The following is a 22,091-nucleotide window of genomic DNA, read 5'->3' on the forward strand; positions in this document are numbered from 1 at the left end:
CTAAATATACTTTATCAATAAATAGTATTAATATATCATCACAGAAAAGTATACAATGAATTATTTTCTGTACAAAATAACTCTCAAATAACTAACAGAACAAAAATATATGTATACATATATGTATATGAAATCTAAAAACTAATGAGTGAGGATAACCATCTGTAAATATGCCTCTTGATTCATCATTTGCTAATATTAATATATATTTAAATAACATAATCTTAATAAAGAAAAGAATGTATATGCTTTTTTTAGAGCAAGTAAAATAGCATGAAGTTAGCAGAGCTAAAGTATTTGATTAGTCACAAACTTTGTCTACAGCTGATTTTTTCATCATAGTATTTGTTAAATTATTCAATGAAAAAGATTAGTAGTACAGCAAAGGTAGATAAGAGCTATTAAGATAAACATAACCACGCCCTTATTATATAGTATACAAAGTTATTATAAGATTAATATATTTATATTATAAAGAATTATTTTAGCCTTTTTCTGAATAACAGCCAATTTTATAAGTAATTCCAAACATTTCATTACTATGCGTTTACCTTTATATGTACATAGCATATGGTAGCTCTTCATGTTTTATTCTTTTGATTTATATTGTAACTTAATTTTTCATCAGCATTTATAGAAGGTTTATTATAATACTTGAAGAGTTGATTCAATATTATCAATAGACTGTTTGTTTTCTAATATTGACTTGCTCACTTTATCATTATTTTCAATTATCATAGCTTTCATATCAGGCATAGAATTTGATAATTTAATCAAATTATTCACATATTGACGTGCATCTTCTGAAGTATATTCACAATCATTTTTAAGATATTTTGATATTTCTCTTTCATTTTTAATTTCCTGATAGTATTCTTTATAATATTTAATAAGTTTATGTTAGCATAAGCTACTAATAAATGATTAGTTACCTTGATGTTGAAGATGAATGTTTTCCTTTTGTATAAAATAATCAATGTCTAAATTTGTATTTGATTCAACGACGGTATTCAAGTCATTAATGATCGTTTGATAATCTAATGACGCATCTGTCTTTTCAGATTTAGTCTTTTTAAAAAAAAACGACATTTTTAATGTTATACTTTTAAAGAAAAAATAAAATAAAATAAAATAAACAAAAATTAACACAAATAAAGAATAATTCCGCACAAAGGTGAAATATAACTTTACGAACAAGAAAGGATGATTTAACAATTCTCGAAAATCAACAATTATACAAATAACGTACTTGAATATAACTTTGACAGCATAATTTAACAGCAATATTTGATTATACTGTACTCATAATAATTACATTTCTTAGTACTAAATCATCGTCATCATCTATATGCATCTAGAATAAAACTGAGCTAACTGTATATACTCTTAAACTAAAAATAAGTAATTAATGAGTTACTCATTATTATTACACTTTAAGGTAGTATAAATTCAATATTAGAAAAATGAAGCGGTAATATTAATATTATTTAACTACGTTTATCGCTTGGAGCCCTTAATATAAAAAATAGCTATTCACATATTTATAGCTGTGCAGAATACCTTTCAATTATAGAATATTAAGAAACATGTTCTTGGGCATAACATATAAATATATAAAAAGTTCTTAATATATAAGCTGATTAATAAAATCTATTTCAATTTAAGAATGTGTCTTTTAGGTATTCAATCATATTCTACTATCCCTACTAAGCTTTGCCATTAATTATGAAGATCGATTTTATTTCAAACTTTCCCAGTAATACCTTACCTCACCTCTATGAGTATATTAGGCTCTATTATTTCTTTCTCATAATAATCTTTGATTCATGGTGTATCTGTTGATGGAAGATGAATCATTTAGCTTTGTTAGTATTGTTTATATTGTAATTTTATATATTTATTCTTTCATATAAAACTTAATACTGTCAATTTTGCTGCCTGTTAAAATGATTGTTATTTTCTAATTTCTTCATTTCCAGGTATACTTTAAGAATACCGAAATATAATACATGTAAAAGAAGATAGTATTAAGAATATACATCATAAAAACAAAGAATACATTCATTATTTCTGTTTAGCTATCAGTAGACTCTTCAAGATACGCCTCAGGTAAACTTAGTTTTTTTTTTTTTTTTTTTTTTTTTTTTTTTTTTTTTGAAAAATAAGTTTTATTTCTTTTATTATTGCTAACCCTTTATATATTATTTATTTATTTGCATTTTGTATAATATTATATTCCATCTTTACGCTGAATTATCATTATTATTCATGTTTTGAATCTGATGAAATAAAAGCCGCAGTTTTCAAATTAAACTCCGATACTTCCCTCTAACAAATTTTTTTTTCCTTTCTTTCCCTACCTCTCTCCTTCTCTCCTTCATTTTTTTGACGTGTTTAATAAAAAAGACGATCATCAAACATGCTTGACATCAACTTGCTTTTGGTTGAACGTGGTGGTAATCCCGAATTAGTTAAAGAATCTCAAAAGAGACGTGGCGCTTCTACCGAAATTGTAGATGAAATCATTGCTGAATACAAAGAATGGACCACCAGTAATGTACCTTTTTTTTAGAAAGTAATTGATCACCTATTTTTTATTGATTATATATTATATAGTTCAATTCAATAGTGACCAAAAGAATAAGGAGGCTAATGCTATTCAAAAGGAAATTGCCAAAAAGTATAAGGCTAAGGAAGATCCTAGTGAATTAATTGCTAAAAAGAATGCCCTCCAAAAGGAAAAAGAAGCTCTTGTTGCTCAAGCCAAAGAACAAGAAATTTCTTGGAAGAATAAGTTAAATCTTCTTGGTAACATTGTTCATTCTTCTGTTCCTACTTCTATGGATGAAGTAAGTTTTTGTATTCTTTTTTTTTCATAATATGTTTTAATCAATTAAATGTGTATATTTAGGATAATAATGAAGTAATCCGTACTTACAATCACAATGGTGTTGAGCCTGTTAAGAGAACCGACATCATGTCACATCATGAAGTTCTTAGCCGTTTAGACGGTTATGATCAAGATCGTGGTGCCAAGATTGCTGGTCATCGTGGTTACTTCTTGACAAATGTAGGTGTTGACCTTAACTTGGCTTTGATTAGTTATGGTCTCAACTTCCTCGCCAGATATGGTTATAAGAAGTTACAAACTCCTTTCTTCATGAATAAAGATATGATGGCCAAGACTGCTCAATTATCACAATTTGATGAAGAACTTTATAAGGTAAAAAATGAAACATGAAATTTAATAAATATTAATGGTTGTATATATACTAGGTTTCTGGTGATGGTGAAGATAAGTATCTTATCGCTACTTCTGAACAACCCATTTCTGCTTTCCATGCAGGTGAATGGTTCGAGAAGCCTTCTGAACAATTGCCCCTTAAATATGCTGGTTATTCTACTTGTTTCCGTAAGGAGGCTGGTGCCCATGGTAAAGACACTTGGGGTATTTTCCGTGTTCATCAATTTGAAAAGATTGAACAGTTTGTTTTGACTGACCCCGAGAAATCCTGGGAAATGTTTAATGAAATGATTGAACACTCCGAAGAATTCTTTAAGAGCTTAGGTCTTTCTTATCGTGTTGTTGCTATCGTTTCTGGTGCTTTAAATAATGCTGCTGCTAAGAAGTACGATTTAGAAGCCTGGTTCCCTTACCAAGGTGAATACAAGGAGCTTGTCTCTTGTTCAAACTGTACCGATTATCAATCTCGTAACTTAGAAATTCGTTGTGGTGTCAAGAAGATGTCTGATCGTGAGAAGAAATATGTTCACTGTCTTAACTCTACACTTTGCGCTACTGAAAGAGCTATGTGTGCTTTATTGGAAACCTGGCAACGTGAAGATGGTTTGGAAGTTCCTCCTCCTTTGGTTCCCTACATGGATGGTAAGACCTTCATTCCTTACACCAAGCCTAGACCCACTCAAAAGAAATAAATATTAAATATTTAATACAATTGTAATAAAACTAATGGCATCTCTTTTATAAACATCATTTATTTATTTTCAAACTGTGAAAAATGACAAACATTATTTTTTTTTTTTAAAAAAAAAATATGTACAAATATACATATATACAAGTATATATAGTATTTATTGACTAACTTGGCTCAACATTTCAGATAACTTTTGGTGAGCCTTTGCTAAATCATTAGCTACTTGAGCTTGACCTTCGTGTTCATAAGGGTCATCATTGATATCCTCTTTGTTACGATCATCGATAATACCTTCCTTATATTGAGTATCAATGTTATGAAGCTTTTCTTGCAAGTGCTGAATGTCTTCAGAAGAGTATTTGCCTCGACGTAAGGACTTGCACTCATGCATAATTTCTTGAATATCTTTATGGATTTTTTCTACATAGTAAAGACAAGTTTATACGCATATAGATAGATTTACTTTTAATGATGAAGACTTACGAAGATCTTTTTGCATAGGCATATTAACTATTTGATAAACCTGTATTTTTTTTTTTTACTCTCTCTTGGTCAAATATCTTTTATATATGCTATTGATTAAAGACAGGGGGGAGGGTTTGTTATTTATGCCAATAAATTCAACTAGAATTTTTCTTTTTCTTCTTGCGAATATATGATGTTATGAAGGCAGAGTGAAACTCGGTGAACAAATTAGAGTCATATACGGTAAAAAAAAAAAAAAAGAAAAAATCGATAAATTATATTCGCCTTGCCTTTTTCGTTGATTAAAACAGGACCATTTATGAGTTAAAGTTTATTACTTCAGAATATTCTTTATGCAGAGATACAAAATTTTTATTAGAAAGATTCTAAAGTGAGCTCATTATATGCAATCTAATCAAGTAAAGAGAAAGAGAGAATGGTTTGATTATGCTTCAATTTGTCTTTCTAGACGATCAAGACGATCACGTAAAGTATTCAACATGCTTTGGTATTCTTTTGGACCAATATCATTCTGGGATCTAACAATAGTAGGAGGTGTTTGTAAGTCATCTGATTGTTGTTGTTGTTGTTGTTGTATTGTATTATCTCTTCTTCTTTCTGAAAAAGCAATTAATTCTTCTGCTACCGTCCTTTCTTCCTTTGTTGCACTTGGTAATGGTGAAGGAATAGAGTGTTGATTACTACGATCACTTAACTTAGTTTCAACCTTATTTTCTGACTGTTGTTTCTTTGCAAAACGATTCTCAATAACTTCAATACGATTCAATAAGCCTTCTATTTTTCGTTCTAATTGTGAAACAATTTCCCACTGTGCTTCTTTTACTTGATTCCTTACTAGTCCTTCAATAGTAGTTACTGAGGCCTGTAAAGTCTGCATTAAAGTAGATGATCGTCGAATTTGATCATCCAAAGTTGATTTTAATGTACGTGTCGTCTCAATAGTGTCGAAGAGGTGTTCAAATGGCTGTAGGTATTGCTGACGTTGAAGTGCTGCAAAAGAATTAGTTGTGGGTGTCTTGGGCGGTAGTGGCACATTAGCAGCTGTTGCAGCAATTTGTTCATGGGTTCTCTGTCTTTGTGAATGATTATTATAGACAGAGGTTGGAGGATGTTGTTTATAATAATGTCCATATTGTTGAAAAGCCATATTTTCTCGATTTGTAGTAGAATGAGCAGAATGAGGAGGTTGTTGCTGGGATGGTACAATTGGAGGTATAGCAAATTCATGTTTTTTAAGTGAAGGCGGATGTGCATAAAAGGGTCGATTAACGGTAGCTGATGCAGGTGGAATTGAGGCATTATAGGGTATAGATCCGTTTACTTTAATGAATATATTAGTCTTTTCTTATATTTTTACAATATATATAAATATATATATATTTACCATAATTGGACCTGTTATATTGAGGCTGTGGAGGATTAGATTTACCAAAATTTGAGTTAAGCGGTGCAGATCGTATACCTGTTAACTGTTCATGATAGGATGGTGCAAAAATTGTTAAATTAAGTGTATTTTTATGCTTGCTTGATGATTTCTTTTTATCATTAGGAAGGGATGTCTGCTGCTGTACTTTATCTATTTCGGTGGTAGGATGTGACTGTACTTTTCGGGGCTGCTTAATCAAATTTGTTCCTATATTTATTGATGATAAAGATTGCTGCCTTTTTTCTCGATTTGATGTTCCTGATGTAGTTGAAGATATCTCATTAGAAGGGGATGAAGTTGCAGCTCCAATTCTTTGGCGCTTATTATTTGGACGATCAGACTCATTTATACTTTAATAATAAATTAGTCTCTTCCTCTTTCACTCTCTCTCTTTTTTTTTTCTTTTTTTTAAAAAAAAAATAAATAAAAATAAACGCAACGCATAATTTACCTTTGTCTTCTCGATTTATTAGAGTTCAATAAAACTTTATCTAATGCCATAGCATTTCTTGTTTCTGGTATAATTTGATTTATCAATGGAGGTGATGTTGGCTCGGTTTTTATAGTCTTTATTGTACTTTCATTTTCAATAATGTCTTCTAGATTTTCGAGTGGTAATTGAACTGATTCCCAAATATGCTCTTCTTTTGGAGCCCTTTTAAATTGAGGAAATGTCTGAAGAATGGCATCTGCAAGTCCAACATTATAATCATCTGGCTTCAATTTACAAAGTTCAATTAAAAGATGTCGATTATGTTGTTTAGCTATTTCAGATAATACAGTTGTATTTAAATAAGTATCTTCATGATCTCTGTAGCAGCCTTTATAGGAAGCATTTTTAAAAGATAAAGACGGAAGATTGAAAAGAGGTTCAATATCTGATAGTCTATAAAAGAGTGTATCTGTATCTGGTAAACGAAATAATATCAATGGCTTATTACAGTTAGAATATCTTCCTAATAATTGACTAAGGACTTTCATCTGTGAAGGAAAAGGATAACGTTTGAAGGAAAAGAAGAAAAGAAGACTATTAATATTCCCAACAATAAAATTTCTATAAAAAGACCGAAATGATGCCCGCTTTTATTGCTTTTTCATTTTATTTTTACTCAGAATTATTATTTTTTGTGCATCGGACTGTTAATAATTCCCAAAATACTTGATTTAATTTAAAAAAATAAGCCTTAATATCATGATGTAATATTCATTCATATTCGAAAATACGTCTCTTTAAGAGAGTAGAAACAATAAGAAAAAAAAAAACTAAACTGTGAGTTGTTATGGTTAAATAATAATAGATTTGATTACTTTAGACCACTTATTTTTTTTATACCTTCAATTTTGGTGTTACCTGACAAATGCTTCGAGAAGAGATAAATAATTTAAATAAAGAAAAACCCCTTGTTTTAAATTTTATAAATTTGTAATCAAATCATAAAATAATAAAAACCACTTTTAGTTAATCAAGAAAAAAAAAATTAAAACATTTAGATGCAGTAATTAACAAAGATAAGCTATGTAACCTATTACTACTAATAATTATAAAATATAAATGTATATATTTTTACTTTCTTTACTACTTTGATAAAATAACAGTTTGCACTATTATAATTCATGTTCTTACTATTATTTACATTCCCTTTATAAAATTTAATAAATGAATTATTTATTCTTAATTAGTATTTTTTTTAAATCATGTGTTACTGTAATCTTATATTATTTTTTTTTTATAATTCATATTTTTTTAGGACCTCTTCTTCAATCTTATCAATAGGGGCGTGTTTGCCAGTCCAAATTTCAAATTGAGCAATACCTTGAGATATCAAGACTTCAATACCTTCTACACAGGACCATCCTTTACGTTCAGCTTGACGAAGCAATTTAGTACGACGAGGTTTATAAGCCATATCACAAATAATGCCCTTAATTCCTCCATAAAGATGATTGGGTAACTCAATACCTGAATCAGCAGGAACAGTTGAAATGATGACACCGGGCTCTATCTTTGCCTCTAACGTCTCAACAACCTCAATGTCAATAATGCCCTTAAAAGCGTTTTGAAGATCATACGCCTTTGAAATAGTTCTATTCCACAAATAAATCTTTTTGATCCCAATTTTTTGTAAGGTATATAAAGCTGCACGCGCAGTGCCGCCGGCGCCAATAACAAGACCCTGAGGAGGAGGATTATTGATATCCAGCATGAGTGATTGGATACGACGCTTCATACCTATGTAATCTGTATTCTCACCAACTAATAAACGCTTCTTTTCGCCATTCATAGTCGTATTACGAACAAAAATAGTATTAACAGCACCAATAATTTTAGCATCCTCAGTGACTTCATCTAAATATTTCATAATAGCTACTTTATGGGGAATGGTTATAGAAGCACCTCCAAAATTAGGATCGTTCAGAATAGCGTCTTCAGCATATTCAACCATATGACATTCAAGGAGTTTATAGTGATGAGGAAGACCCAAGACGTTGAAACCAGTATTATGAAGTGTAGGTGACATAGAATGTTGAATGGGTGTACCAATTAACCAGAAAGATTGAGCAGGCAAAAGGCCAATAAGATGGCGTGCTTTATTAATCTCAGCTAAAGACAGTTGACCAGGAGCAGCCTTTTGAGGTAAAGCAGGATGTGTAATAGGTGTTAAACATTCATTTGTAACACGAGATAACTGACCAGCTGCGCCCATATTAATGGCAATTAAATCTTTACCTCCTATCTTTGAAGCACGGAAGGTCTCCAGAATCATGTTATCTTGGAATGTTTTTGCAACACCAACCAACTTGATAATATCGCCATATTTCTCACCAGTTTCATACTTGAGCTGAATAGCTTTACTGTCCCAAGGGGTAGTGTTTTGGACATCATGCCATGATGAAATAATAAGACTTTCACCCTTATTAGCAATCAGCTTTTCAATTGCAGTAGGAGTCCAACACATCTCTACATCAATATATTCACAACCCCAACGTTGTCCCCAATTAAGTAACTCAAACATGCCTTCTTCGTCATCATCAGGATAAGCACCAGCTTGTCCTTTAGATCGAACTGTAAATATAACAGGAATCGAGACAGCACGACGTAAAATAGCAAGTTGTTCGCCAACATACTCAATATAAGTTAGATTTTCCTTTTCTTCAGGCTTTTGAAGTAAATCAACACGTAATTCAACAGCATCAGCACCTTCACATATTTCTCTCATTCTTTCAACAGGCATATTAAGATTCTTAGTTGTCAAAGAAACAAACGTAGTAGGTGTCCCAACAAAACCAGCTCTACTGTCAACATGGTTTGTATCTCGACCATTAATAAAGTTTAAGAATCTTTTAAGGTCCTTTTTGATAGCCAACCACTCGGTGGGTGAAACATATCCATCAGCAACTAAACTATTAGCATATGCAACAAACTCATAATTACAGACTTCTTTATACCACACACGACGACGACGCCAAACATTCATCATGTCCTCCCCATACATAGGACGTGTTTTATCTCGATTTAAATAGGAAACAACTTGATCCAAATCACGAACTAAATGCAAAACTTTACCACCTTCTTTAACGTATTTCTTAAGAAGATAACGAGATTCTTCAGTTTCAACAATACCACCACCACATGCAATCACGTATCCCTGACAATATTCAGAGTCCTTAGCCAACAATTCTTTCAAAACTTCTGTCTCTTTGACTCGGAACTGACTCCAGCCCCAGGTGCTAATAAAATCATAAACAGTTGTGTTTAAGACTACTTCAAAGTACTGATCAACATCAATAAATTTGAAACCTAAAACTTCTGCAGCATACTGTCCAAGTGTAGTCTTTCCAGCACCACGCATGCCAATAATAACTACTGATTTTTCATGATCAACATTTCTCTTGATTCGTGTAATAATAGCATGACCTAAAGATTTTTCAGAGTCATTTAATTTCTTGCCAAGGTCAATACCATTCAAACGAACACCAAGTTTTCCTTCAAGATCATCCCACCATGTAGGCCAAGTCTTCTCTACACATTTCTTATCTGTAATAATAGTACCCTGTGGAACGACAGTTGAAAGAACAGAAAAACTCATCGCAATACGATGATCGTCGTAAGTATGAACACCTTCCTTTGGTGCTTTTAGGTCCTTGATAGCCTTTCCATGAATTTGAATACCGTCAGGTAATTCAGAAGCTTGAACACCAAACTTTGTAAGCTCATGAACCATAGCAGCTATACGATTACATTCCTTAACACGTTGATTAGCAATACCATGAATTCGAGTTATATTTTCGCTTTTTTCGTCAGCAGGGGATGTAACAGCAGCCAAAACGGTAGCAGTTAAAAAGGCATCTGTCATAGTTTCCATATCAATTTCTGGAATAGGGCGAAGCTGACCAATAGGAGGACCGATAACAGTAGTAGAGGTTTCAGTTTGAACAACAGTACATCCCATAGGTCTAAGAACATTAACTGCAAACGTAGCGTCACCCTGAAGTGATTTAGAGCCAATACTGGTAACAGTACATGTTGTGCCAGTAATAGCAGCAATGGCTAGTGGATAGGTAGCAGAGCTAGCATCAGATTCAACGAGATAAGTATCAGGGTTCTTGTATACGGTTTGCTTAATTCTGTAGGTGTTCTCGGGAAGACGTTCGACGACAGCACCAAAAGATTCCATCATGGCAATGGTCATATCAATATAAGGTTGTGAAATAACTTGTCCACCTGTTAACACAAGCTCAACAGGTTCTTTAGCATAGGGTGCGCATAACAAAATAGAAGAAACATATTGAGAAGAGATAGAGGCTGATAATTCAATACGACCCCCTTTAAGGCCACCATTAGGTGTAACTGCGATTGGTAAAAAGCCATCCTTTTCGAGTGATTTAATCTGAGCACCATCAGCCTTTAAAGCATCTAGAAGAGGCGCAATAGGTCTTTGCTTCATACGAGCATTGCCAGTTAAAATAGCGTAAGGGCTTTTAGCACCTTCAGCAGTAGGAATAAGAGCTAAGACTGATGTCAAGAATCTGGAGGCAGTGCCTGCATTGCCAACATAAATTTCTTTATCAGGTACAGAAAGTCTACCACCACCACCATGAACAACAAGGGTTTCACCATTATTTTCCCATTCAAAATCAGCGGCGTTTAATGCTTTTAAAGCAGCCAACATAAATTGTGTATCATCGGAGTGTAACAAATTCTTAATACGAACAGTGCCTTTACCTAAAGCTGCGATTAATAACGCACGATTCGATATCGACTTGGAACCTGGAGTAGTCAAAGAAACTTCTTTCTTGGGACCAGTAACAGATTCAGTTACAGGCAAAACTTGTTGTTCAGGAGATAGAACCTTATATATATCAGCATCTGCAACTATAGATGCTCGAGGTTCCAAGGTTTTACCGATTGCAGAAAGCATAACAATTCGCTTTTTATCACCTTGGTTCTTTTTATCAACCTTCATGACTTCCATAATATCATCAACATGGCAATGAAAGTTTCCAATTCTATCTTTCACCTTTTTATCGTTCAAACTGATGGGTAAATTATAGGAAGCAAAACAACGAGTTAAACGGCCAACAGCAACTTGGTTGAGATAACCCAAATTACGAGCTAATTCAGCTTCTTTAATGCAACCAATTGAAACACATTCGCCATGCAACATTAAAGGTGATACAAGGGCTTCAATACCATGACCGATAGAATGTCCAAAGTTAAGTAAACCACGAAGTCCACCTTCTCTTTCATCATTAGATACAACATGTGCCTTGAATCGTACCGAAGCCAAAATAACATCCATTAGTAACTTTTGAGCTTCTGTACGAGTATCTAAGGTTATACCTATTTTTTTCAAATATATATAAATGTTTACATATATATTTCTTTTTTTTTTTTTTTTTTTTTAATAATACCTTGATTGAGGATATTTGAATTATCTCCTAGAACAGCATCACGAATAGCCTCAACCCCATTTTCGAGTTTACAAAAATCATCCTCATTAGAAATAGCAGCGGTCTATAGTTATTTTTGTCAAAACATTAAATATATTTTCTTTTTTTTTTTCTTTTTTTATTTTAACATACCTTAATAAGTTCAGCCATGCCATTAGAAAATTCGCGTTCCGGTAAAGTACACAGAAAATTAATATCAATAAAAATGCGTTTAGGTTGCCAAAAGGCACCAATTAAGTTTTTACCAGCAGGCACATCAATAGCAGTTTTACCTCCAATGGAAGAGTCCACCATTGCTAATAAAGTAGTAGGGATTTGAACAACAGCAGCACCACGCATAAAGGTGGCAGCTACAAAACCGACAAGATCACCAATGACTCCACCACCCATAGCTAGAAAACAGGTATCTCTAGTAACAGCATTTGAAAGAAGCCAGTCCTCGATATCTGCCTTTACTTTACGAGATTTTGTCATTTCTCCTGGAGCAAGGACACGAGTAAATAAACGTGGCTCTTTTTCATCTTTATTGGTGTATATTTCTTGAATTACTGTCTTGAATGTCTTGACATACTTTTCTAGGTAAATAGGAGCTAAATTACTGTCGGTAATAAGAACATAATTGGAAGCAATTATGTTGTTTATAACATCGCGAGCAATATACTCAGTTAAATGAAAACCGGCTATAATTGATTCTGAACCAAGTATAGAAACTTTTGCAACATCAGGGCTGAATGTTGAAGTTGCCATTTTATTCACTTAATTGAAGAAAAAAAAAAAGAAAATAAAACAGTTTCAGATATTACTTATTGACAGGAAACACAAGTCGGACTTTAAAAAAATTAAAGCTTGCAAAGTATGAGTCAATGAAATAATACCTAATTAGGATTGGAGGACAATCGAAATTGTAAGCTTGATATTAAATTTTTTATTATTAAAGAATCCTTCCTTACTATTTTGATATTACACGACAAAACAGTATTATCAGTTAGACCCCTATAAGTACTATATTATTTAATTGAATTTAATCTCATATTATATGATATATCCCTTCATAGCATACCTACATCTATTGTTCATTAAAAAAAAAGACAGTCATATTAAAGGTAACTGCTATATGTTTATAAAAAAGTACAATTTTATTATATGGCAGATTGTAGTTTGTTCCAAGCATCTTCTCTATTAAAAAAAAAATGTATGCTTTATATGTAAGATATACAATACTATATTATTGTCGAATATACTCACCTCTTGCTATACTCATGTTTACACTTATTACGAATATATAAACAATAATAACTTTCTTTTCATTCAGTAATTAAATTAAATGACGCGAAATAGCTATTTTATTGTCTTCTAAAGGGTACTTATTAACTCTTCCTAGTACAGAGTAATACTTTTATATTGTTAAGATTCTGATTATTTTATAATAGTTCATTTAAATATTGTTAAAGCAGCTATGAATGAATGAATGAATGAAAAAAAAAAAAAAAAAAAAGATAATATATTCAAATGAATACATGATTAGATCTACTAACCTAGCCTAGATAAACACTGTTCCTATATATTGTTTCAAATCCTATTGAACCTATAATTGACTATAAATCATTACATCTTTTTAGAGAGTGTTCATCTATAATCATAGTTTCACAAGACTAATAGCCTAAAGTGCACATACATAAGGCTACATGCGAAGTTGAGTTTGCATCTAATACAGTTTGAAATATATGTATTTTCCTTCTTTATTCAATCTTTAACAAAGTATTTCATATTACGAAATAATCTATTATGAATCTTCCGTTATTATCGCCCTTGAAGAAGCTGTTTTCACTCAAGCAATATATCTTTCTGTTTTAGCTAGTATCTGTGAAAAGTTTAGTTTATTATTCATGATTTTGTATTCGCGTCACTTGGTTAATAATTCTATTAAAACATATATATCTTCATATAAAAGTAATAGTAACAAGCGCAAGTTGCAAACTACTTTAAAGAAATACAACATACTATATTTATAATCAACTGTGCTTGTACTATGTCTGTGTAGAGTGTCCTATTTGATAAGATTATTTATCACACGTTTTATATAATTTGTACACATCATATATAGTATCTTATTTATACAGCTATATTCTTTTATCTCCTGAGTATATATAGTATGATATTGTGTGTATGCAATATTATCGTATTCTGGGCTAGGGGCTTTTTTTTTCTTGCATTAGTATTTTTTAAGTATTCTGGCTCACGTAATAAATACATAATCATGATTATTGAAATCTTCTTTTGTAATTGTTTATAACTGAAATACTACAGAATTCATCGATAAAATAGGTACGAGTAAATAATGTATTTACCTTTGTTTATGATAATTTTTATTTAAAGATATAAATATATTTTTTTTTTCATTTTTATAGTTTCTTCTTTGCAAGCTATTACATGTGTTTATATACTACATTAACATTAATAGGCGGAAAATCAAAATTTATCTTCATTCAAAAGAAATTTTTTTTCCTTAAATTTTTTTTTCCTTCTTTGATTTGAATAATTTACATGTAAAAAGTTTGAACTATTTTTTTTCCCTCCTTTCAATAATAATTATTTTTATTTTATTTTTTTTTTTAATATGAAAGTAAAGATCGCCATCTCTGAACCACCAGAGGTTATTGATCCTTTTATTACAGATTTATCATCTTACATTGCAAAGAGTAAACGAGCGATTGTCGTGACTGGTGCAGGCATCTCTTGTAGTAGTGGTATACCTGTAAATGTCTTTTTTCATTTTTCAATCTTGCATTCAAAAAAAAAAAAAACAAAAAAAAAGCTAACATGTTCGTTTATAACTTAAAAAAAAATAGGACTTTCGTTCTTCAGATGGTTTATATAACCTTGTAAAGCAACGACATCCTGATACAGTTTTGAAAGGGCAAGAATTGTTCGACGCGACATTATTCCGTAACGAAAAGACAATAAAATGCTTTTATACCTTTATGGCTGAATTACGATCCCTCATCACAAATGCTAACCCAACCTTAACTCATGAATTTATTCAATATTTAACGAAAAAGGGACAGTTACTACGATATTATACCCAAAACATAGACTTTTTGGAGGAGAACTTGGATATTCCAGCTATTCAATTACATGGTACGATGAAGCAAGTACGTTGTACGTTATGCAGTGCTACTTTTGATTTTTCTGATGAACATGAAAAAAAATTTCGTCAAGGAGAGGCTCCTACCTGCCCTCAATGTGAAACATTTGATGCTGAGCGTGCTCGTCAAGGTAAACGTCAACTTGCTATGGGCACACTTCGTCCTGCTATTGTCTTGTATAACGAGGAACACCCTGATGGTGACCAGATTGGTCAAGTACAAATGAATGATCTTAAAAAGAAGCCTGACTTGATGATCGTCATGGGTACCTCACTCAAGATTCCTGCTTTAAAAAAGTTTATTAAACAGGCAGCACGCATTATTCATTCTAAACCTGGTGGATGCGTTGTATTTGTAAATCGTACAAGTCCTACCAAAGAATGGGATAAAGTCTTTGATTATGAAGTCCTTGGTGACTCTGATGAATGGGTAGAAATAGTAAAAAAGAAGATGGCTGACGAAAAATTGATGACACAGACAGCCAATAAATTAAAACGATTAGCCAAAGAAAGAGAAGAAGAAGAAGAAGAAGATGAAGAAAAAGAAAATAGTAAACCTTCAAGATTAAAAAGAAAGAACAGCCCAACCATTGTTATTAAATCATCTAAACAACAATCACGTTCTGCACTTAAAAGAACACTATCAAAGACACAAACAACTCTTCAAGACTTTAATGTTACTACAAAACGTCGTAAAAACCCTGCAACAACTAAAGTTGCCTAATATTAAGATAGAAAAAAAAATATATATATTTCAAGAAGAAGAAGAAGAAGAAAGAATGGGAAAAATATATACAAATATATAAATATTGAATCTTAATTTTAACCTTATATGTATACTTTTGTAATTATAATAATACACGTAAATAACAGGTCGTGTATCTTTGATAATAAAATATAATTTATTATTACATATTTGTTATCTTCATACATACTAATCATATTTAATGATTAAATAGAGCGTATGTAACTAATCTGTCATTTTACATTTGTATGTGATATAACACAGTTGCCTCTCATCGATAAATTATTTCACCAATGATAAGCTGCATTTTAAAATTGAAGAATAGTTTTGCTCATTTATTTAAATGAAATACGATAAGAAATTAAGAAAAAAAATACACACGCACACACATTACAGCTTTTATTAAAAGTGAATAGCAATTTTTATAGTAGAATATCAGCTATATTATCATTAATGAAAAAATTAAAAAAAAAAGTAAAAAAATACACTCGACTGAATCAATAATAGCTTGGTGCCAAGAAAGCATAGTTGGCAGGAGGGCAACAAACAATTTGAGACCTCTGGGGTTTTGAGGCATAGATAATCCTAAATGCCTTTTTCTTACATAGTATTGATTGTGGATTGTCAAGCTTTCAAAGAAAATAGTATTATCTATTTATTGCGATTTTAGTTCATACATTTGCATTTTATTAGCATAGTATCTTTACTTACTGTAGTAAAGAACTGTAAACAAACGCTTTTTTTTTTGGCATCTTTTTTTAAACTTTTAATTGCATTTTTGTAAATTTTAATACAATCACTCTCCAATTTTGTTTCTGTGTGTGTGTGTTAGAGCCTCCTGCAAACTCTATAATAATGACCATTGACTTGCTTTTTCTTTCAATTGCTAATCTATCAATCTTGCTGATAATATTCCTGATACTTGATCCTTTCGAACTATTAGAAAAAGAAAAACTGTTTGCAACAAAATTAACCTAGTCAACAAACCAGTACCGCTAACACCTGTACTCTCCTTTCCTTCTATCATACTAAGATTGGGGAGGGGTTAATCCTATCATAAGGTTACTGATGACCCATACCGGACATAGCTGTTTAGTCGGTTATTGTCTAGGCTGACCGCTTTGGTGGCCAACCAAAGTCCTGTATCCATTACCCAAACATTAACTGGTCTCAAATACATACAATTATATGCCTACATATATACTGATAACTACAAATGTCTATTACCATTGAGAATTTACTTTTATTTCTACTCAGCCAACTCCTAAATGAAAAAAAAAAAAGGAACCGTCACTCTACCGCTACCTCTTCTAAATTACCTACTTTTCCCTGGAATATACCATAGTTAGTAATTTGCTGCATACTGTCTGAACTTGATTATTTATTCCATGACAAATTGCACCTAACCTTAACTTAAAGTTTCTCACTTGGCTATGTGCTATAAATTTTGTACTACATCATCACATTTGGTCAAAAATAAATAAAATAAATAAAAATGATAATAATGAAGCGGTGCCAGAATATTAAAAAAAAAAAGAGGGGGAATTTTTTTTTTTTTAAAATTTTATAGTCTTTACATCGTCTTTATATTTCTTTTTTATTTTACATATATACAATCGGTTGTATACGGACTATACTTTATATTTATTATGGTAGGTCTATCAAAGTCAAGGCCTTCCTTTAATAATAGTAGTGGACCGGAAGAAAAAAGGACATTAAAAAACATACTTCGATCATGGTTAATTGTGATTCTCAGCATTTTCTGTGGCATGTCACTCGCATGTTATTTTCATTACAAAATACCATTGCCTACTAATCATCTCGGTTATAATACTAAGACTGGTTTATCCGACTTTTCTGAAAGTAATGCTATGAATATTATATCTCATTTAAGTGATACTATCGGTTATCGTAAGTGTCAAATATATCTATTATATGTATTCTCTTTTTATAACTTTCTTAATTGCTAGGTGTTGTGGGCACAATTGAAGAAAAACAATCTTATGATTATATTCACGACTTGGTTAAGCAATATAAAAAGGAGTCAGAGGGTATTGTCGGCTCACCCAAATTTGATATTTGGATACAGCAAGGTACAAGCTCACATAGATTTGATATTATGGATAAGAGTAAGTTTTTTTTTATATATAAATAAACAACGGAAGGGGAGGAGAGAAAGAGAGAGAGAGAGAAATTAAGGAACGATGTAATTAAATGTAATTTGTATAGTGGTATTAAAGGCTTATACAAACGTTACAAACATTATTGTCCGTTTATCTTGCCCTGTTAATCCTCAAAATCCCGAGAATCGTAGCTGTGAAGAAAATGCAGTTTTATTAAATTCTCATTTTGATACTACATTGGGTTCACCAGGAGCTACAGATGATGGTTCTGGTACAGCTGTCATGTTGGATATTATTCGTGTCTTAAGTCAACGTGATTGGTCGAATTATAAAAATTCTATTGTATTTTGTAAGTTGTTGTTGTCCTCTTATTTCACCCCCAGTAAAACCTTCTTACTTAATTTATTTTGTAGTATTTAATGGCGCCGAAGAATCATTACAGGATGCTTCTCATGCCTTTATTACTATGCATGAAATTAAAGACACGTAAAATGAATATTTATCATATACATACTTATATACATTTATTCATTCCTATTTATAACTATTATTATAGAATTAAATGCGTTGTTAACATTGATGCTTGCGGAACAACGGGCCGGGAGATTTTGTTTCAGGCGAATTCACTTGAAATGGTGGAAGCTTATAAACAAGTGCCTTATCCTCACGGCACAGTTATGGTAAATATCTAGAGATATACTTTGGTTAAATTGAGAAAGGAGAGAGTGATAGTGTGTGTGTGTGAAAAAGGCTAATTATAAATAATTTTAGGCAAACGATGTATTTCGTACGGGTCTTATTTTATCAGATACGGATTTTAGACAATTTGTTCAATATGGAAATTTAACAGGCATAGACATGGCTATTTATAAGAATTCATACATTTATCATACTGATTTAGATACTACAGAACATTTACAGCCAGGTTCAATTCAACATTTAGGTGAAAATACATTAGCTATCGTGAATTATTTAGCTCAAAATGGCACTTTAACTTCTATTGAACCTTCAAATTCAGTCGTCTTTTTCGATTTTCAAGGTTTATTCTTTGTTGTCTATTCATGGGCTACAGCTTATATTATTCAGATGGGAACCTTTATGTTATCTGTCATTTATTTTATCTTGATCGTTAGAAAGACTCATCGTTCTTCACCTTATCGTTCCATTAGCCATATTTTAATCTCTTATACTAAATCTACACTTTCTGTTTTATTCAGCATGCTTACTGCTATGATTTTACCCATCTCAGTTGCATTCATCTTAACTTCAGACATCTTTAATCGTCATATGGCATGGTTCAAGCATGAATGGTATGGTGCTCTTATGTTTGGTCCCATAGCACTTGCTGGCTCATATGGTACCCAATATCTCTTTTCAATTTTACCAGGTCCTGAGCATTTCGATATAGAGTATGGTACCTTTACTTCCCTTATGCTTCTTTTTACACTTGGAACTGCTGTAACAACTCAAACAGGAGTCGCAAGCTCTTATGTATTCTGGTTATATAATTTTATTCTCTTATTGGCCTGTATTTTGAATGAACTCTTTCTTCGTCCTGCTCCTAGTAAAGTTTATTTACCTCAGGTAGGTTATGGGGCTTATATCCTTAGTGCTGCGACTCTTTCAATGTTATATACCGATTATGCCTTTGCTCTAGTTGATATTTTTGTTCCCTTGACGGGTCGTATGGGAGTTGATACACCAGTTGATGCAATCATTGCATTTGTGTATGGTATGATCACCTTCATGGTATCATTACCATCCTTAGCACACATTCATCGTTTTGGCAAACGCGTATTGAAAAGGATAGTCATTCTATTATTATGTGCAGAAATAGCTGTCTTAACTGCCGTTTATATTAGCGGTGGACATGCTGGAGGCTGGGCGTTCCCTTATGATACTTTACATCCAAAACGTCTATTTATTCAAGAACTCAAGAATTTGACATCTGGAGAGATCACGGTTGGTGTTGCACAAGCTGATCATGGACCTTATATTCAGACAGTGATCAACAGATTGGAGCAAAATTTAGGTGTTCAAGCAGAACCACGTAATGCTTTAAGCAACATGAACGATTGGGACTCCATTTATCCTTTTAGTGCCTTTTTGGGTGGTTATCGATTTGATGTAGTGCCATATCTTCATAAGCATAGTACTTTAAAAACGTCTAATTTGCTTGATGCCTTACCTGGACCCTTCCCAGAGGTGAAAGTCTTTAATGACACCTATGATTCGAACACAGGTGTTCGATCCTTTTCTATTCTTTGTCTTTCACCTAGTTATACATGGACAGTCTTGGCCTTTGATGGACAGGTTGTAGGTTGGAGTATTGATGGTGAAGAACCTTTGGAGAAATCATCTCATTATGTCGTACGTCATGTAAGTGGTTATGGCAATGATGGTTGGACTTTAGATTTAGCTATTCAGGTTCCTGAAGAGGAACGTGATAAGGCAGAAAAAGGTGAATGGAAGATACCATTTGAATTTACCGCATTGGAAAAGGAAGGCTTTGCTAGCCATGGTGAGGAACGGTTGATAGGTGGGGTTGGTATTATGTCTGTTGTTCAAGATTCCCTACCAAATTGGACTTCAACGACTTGGTTAAGCTCTGTTGTTCAAGTTTGGAATTTATAAACAAAATATTATATTTATATATATATAGATAGATAGATAGATTATACAAGTTTAATATTATCATCATAAAGGCTATATCCAAGTTTTTTCCCTTTTTAATACATACATACGTATTATTGCAACTTGTATACATATTTGATAAAATGAAACTTTTATTCTTATAATATATGATATCTAAATGAGCTATGTGTATGTATAGTTTAAAATCATAAATACATACGTCTGTCTGTATTTCTTTCTTAAGCAGTCAATACTTGATCAAATTCACCAGTCTCGATCTATAAATAAAATATATAAAATAAGGTTATGATACACTCACTCACTCATTTAGATTCACCCATTTCTGAATTTTTTTTTACCATTTCCTTTACAATATCTAAACCACCTAATAATTCTCCTTTATAAAATAGCATTGGGAATGTTGGCCAGTTAACATAAGTCTTTAGACCTTGTCGAACATCATCGTCTGATAAAATATCAAAATATCCATATTTAACATGTCTATCATTCAACAATCCGACCATTTGTCTTGAAAATCCGCATTTAGGTTCTTCAGGTGTTCCCTTTATAAACACCATCACTGGTTGCTTTTCAATCAATTCTTGAAGTCGAGTATTTAAATCCTTTTCTTTAGGTAAAATCTCTTGGAATTCACCTGAAGCAATCATTTCCTTAATAATATCCAATCCACCCATTAATTCACCATTAATATATATTTGTGGATAAGTTGGCCAATCAGAATATGCCTTTAAGCCTATATATGCATTTAGTTGGAAAATAAAGCAAGGAAATATATACTTTAACATTTACCTTGGCGAACATCTTCATCAGCAAGGATATTAAATGAACTATATTTAACTTTTTGTTCTGCTAATAAATCAACAAGCTGACGAGAGAAACCACAACGAGGCTATTTTTTTTTAAAAAAAAAAAAAAAAAGAAAAAAAAATTGTATTAGTAATCTATTATGTTCATTTTTTTTTTTTTTTTTTTTTTTTTTTTTTTTTTTTTTTTTTTTTTTACCTGTTGAGGTGTGCCCTTAATGAAAATCATGACAGGTGCACTATGGATAAGTGCCTTTAAACGAGCATTAAGATCCTTAACAGGCTTATTACCATTTTCTGTTCCTGCTGCGGATGTTGTGGCTGTACTAAGCTTGTTCAACACTCCTTTTGAATGCTTGGCGACAGCATTTGTTAATTCAGCAGCTTTGGCACCTTCAATTTGCTCTACTATTTTACCTCCCTAGTTAGAAAAAGAAATACTTATTAGCTTACTTGTTTTAATGAGAAAAGTAATTTACTCTTTACCTTTAAGATAATAAATGTAGGTACAGCAGAAATTTCAAAGTTTTCAGATATATCAGGGTACTCTTCTGCTTCTATCTATTTTTTTTTAAGATATGAATAAAAAGTATATATATATATATATTTACAGCCTATCTCCTATTTTTTTTTAAAAAAAAATTAATTACCTTTATGAACTGAAGAGCAGGAAACTTGTTAGCAAGTTCAGCAAATACCTCATTCATTTGTTGGCATGGTTCAGCCCAAGAAGCCCAGAAATTTAAGACATATACGGCATTCTTTTTTGTTGCAAGATCGTTGAATTGTTCGTCTGAGGTAATGTCTATTAAATTACTCAT

The 22,091-nt window shown here is 31.9% G+C and overlaps 8 protein-coding genes across 8 annotated transcripts; 3 read left to right on the plus strand and 5 right to left on the minus strand.

The window, feature by feature from the left end:
• Positions 1-175: 175 nt before the first annotated feature.
• Positions 176-1,128, minus strand: BX663DRAFT_507213 (uncharacterized protein). The gene is made up of 3 exons (XM_051527299.1): positions 933-1,128; positions 552-875; positions 176-423 (listed from the first exon to the last, which is right to left on the minus strand). Exons 1-2 carry the CDS (start codon positions 1,087-1,089, stop codon positions 646-648), a joined length of 387 nt encoding a protein of 128 aa, XP_051383636.1. The 5' UTR covers positions 1,090-1,128; the 3' UTR covers positions 176-423; positions 552-645.
• Positions 1,129-2,371: 1,243 nt separating this feature from the next.
• BX663DRAFT_507217 (seryl-tRNA synthetase) lies at positions 2,372-3,994 on the plus strand. Its single transcript, XM_051527300.1, has 4 exons — positions 2,372-2,552; positions 2,617-2,849; positions 2,912-3,223; positions 3,277-3,994. The coding sequence occupies exons 1-4, from the start codon at positions 2,420-2,422 to the stop codon at positions 3,934-3,936; spliced, it is 1,338 nt and encodes a 445-aa protein (XP_051383637.1). The 5' UTR covers positions 2,372-2,419; the 3' UTR covers positions 3,937-3,994.
• A 40-nt stretch (positions 3,995-4,034) lies between these two features.
• BX663DRAFT_507218 (uncharacterized protein) lies at positions 4,035-4,626 on the minus strand. The gene is made up of 2 exons (XM_051527301.1): positions 4,419-4,626; positions 4,035-4,355 (listed from the first exon to the last, which is right to left on the minus strand). Exons 1-2 carry the CDS (start codon positions 4,438-4,440, stop codon positions 4,093-4,095), a joined length of 285 nt encoding a protein of 94 aa, XP_051383638.1. The 5' UTR covers positions 4,441-4,626; the 3' UTR covers positions 4,035-4,092.
• A 58-nt stretch (positions 4,627-4,684) lies between these two features.
• Positions 4,685-6,902, minus strand: BX663DRAFT_507220 (uncharacterized protein). Its single transcript, XM_051527302.1, has 3 exons — positions 6,299-6,902; positions 5,806-6,197; positions 4,685-5,741 (listed from the first exon to the last, which is right to left on the minus strand). Exons 1-3 carry the CDS (start codon positions 6,826-6,828, stop codon positions 4,846-4,848), a joined length of 1,818 nt encoding a protein of 605 aa, XP_051383639.1. The 5' UTR covers positions 6,829-6,902; the 3' UTR covers positions 4,685-4,845.
• Positions 6,903-7,574: 672 nt separating this feature from the next.
• BX663DRAFT_551345 (EPSP synthase-domain-containing protein) lies at positions 7,575-12,546 on the minus strand (the record flags this gene model as incomplete). Its single annotated transcript, XM_051531274.1, has 3 exons — positions 7,575-11,689; positions 11,761-11,863; positions 11,932-12,546. 3 exons carry the CDS (start codon positions 12,544-12,546, stop codon positions 7,575-7,577), a joined length of 4,833 nt encoding a protein of 1,610 aa, XP_051383640.1.
• Positions 12,547-14,416: 1,870 nt separating this feature from the next.
• BX663DRAFT_433443 (DHS-like NAD/FAD-binding domain-containing protein) lies at positions 14,417-15,668 on the plus strand (the record flags this gene model as incomplete). The annotated part of the gene is made up of 2 exons (XM_051522992.1): positions 14,417-14,554; positions 14,649-15,668. 2 exons carry the CDS (start codon positions 14,417-14,419, stop codon positions 15,666-15,668), a joined length of 1,158 nt encoding a protein of 385 aa, XP_051383641.1.
• Positions 15,669-17,338: 1,670 nt separating this feature from the next.
• BX663DRAFT_485772 (uncharacterized protein) lies at positions 17,339-20,446 on the plus strand (the record flags this gene model as incomplete). Its single annotated transcript, XM_051524634.1, has 6 exons — positions 17,339-17,600; positions 17,660-17,818; positions 17,919-18,161; positions 18,226-18,298; positions 18,369-18,492; positions 18,584-20,446. 6 exons carry the CDS (start codon positions 17,339-17,341, stop codon positions 20,444-20,446), a joined length of 2,724 nt encoding a protein of 907 aa, XP_051383642.1.
• Positions 20,447-20,685: 239 nt separating this feature from the next.
• Positions 20,686-22,091, minus strand: BX663DRAFT_551348 (thioredoxin-like protein; the record flags this gene model as incomplete). Its single annotated transcript, XM_051531275.1, has 6 exons — positions 20,686-20,724; positions 20,806-21,200; positions 21,257-21,356; positions 21,470-21,691; positions 21,757-21,831; positions 21,921-22,091. The coding sequence occupies 6 exons, from the start codon at positions 22,089-22,091 to the stop codon at positions 20,686-20,688; spliced, it is 1,002 nt and encodes a 333-aa protein (XP_051383643.1).

This window comes from Cokeromyces recurvatus (genome assembly GCF_025118155.1).
Source record: "Cokeromyces recurvatus strain NRRL 2243 chromosome Unknown BX663scaffold_10, whole genome shotgun sequence".
Taxonomy (NCBI): domain Eukaryota; kingdom Fungi; phylum Mucoromycota; class Mucoromycetes; order Mucorales; family Mucoraceae; genus Cokeromyces; species Cokeromyces recurvatus.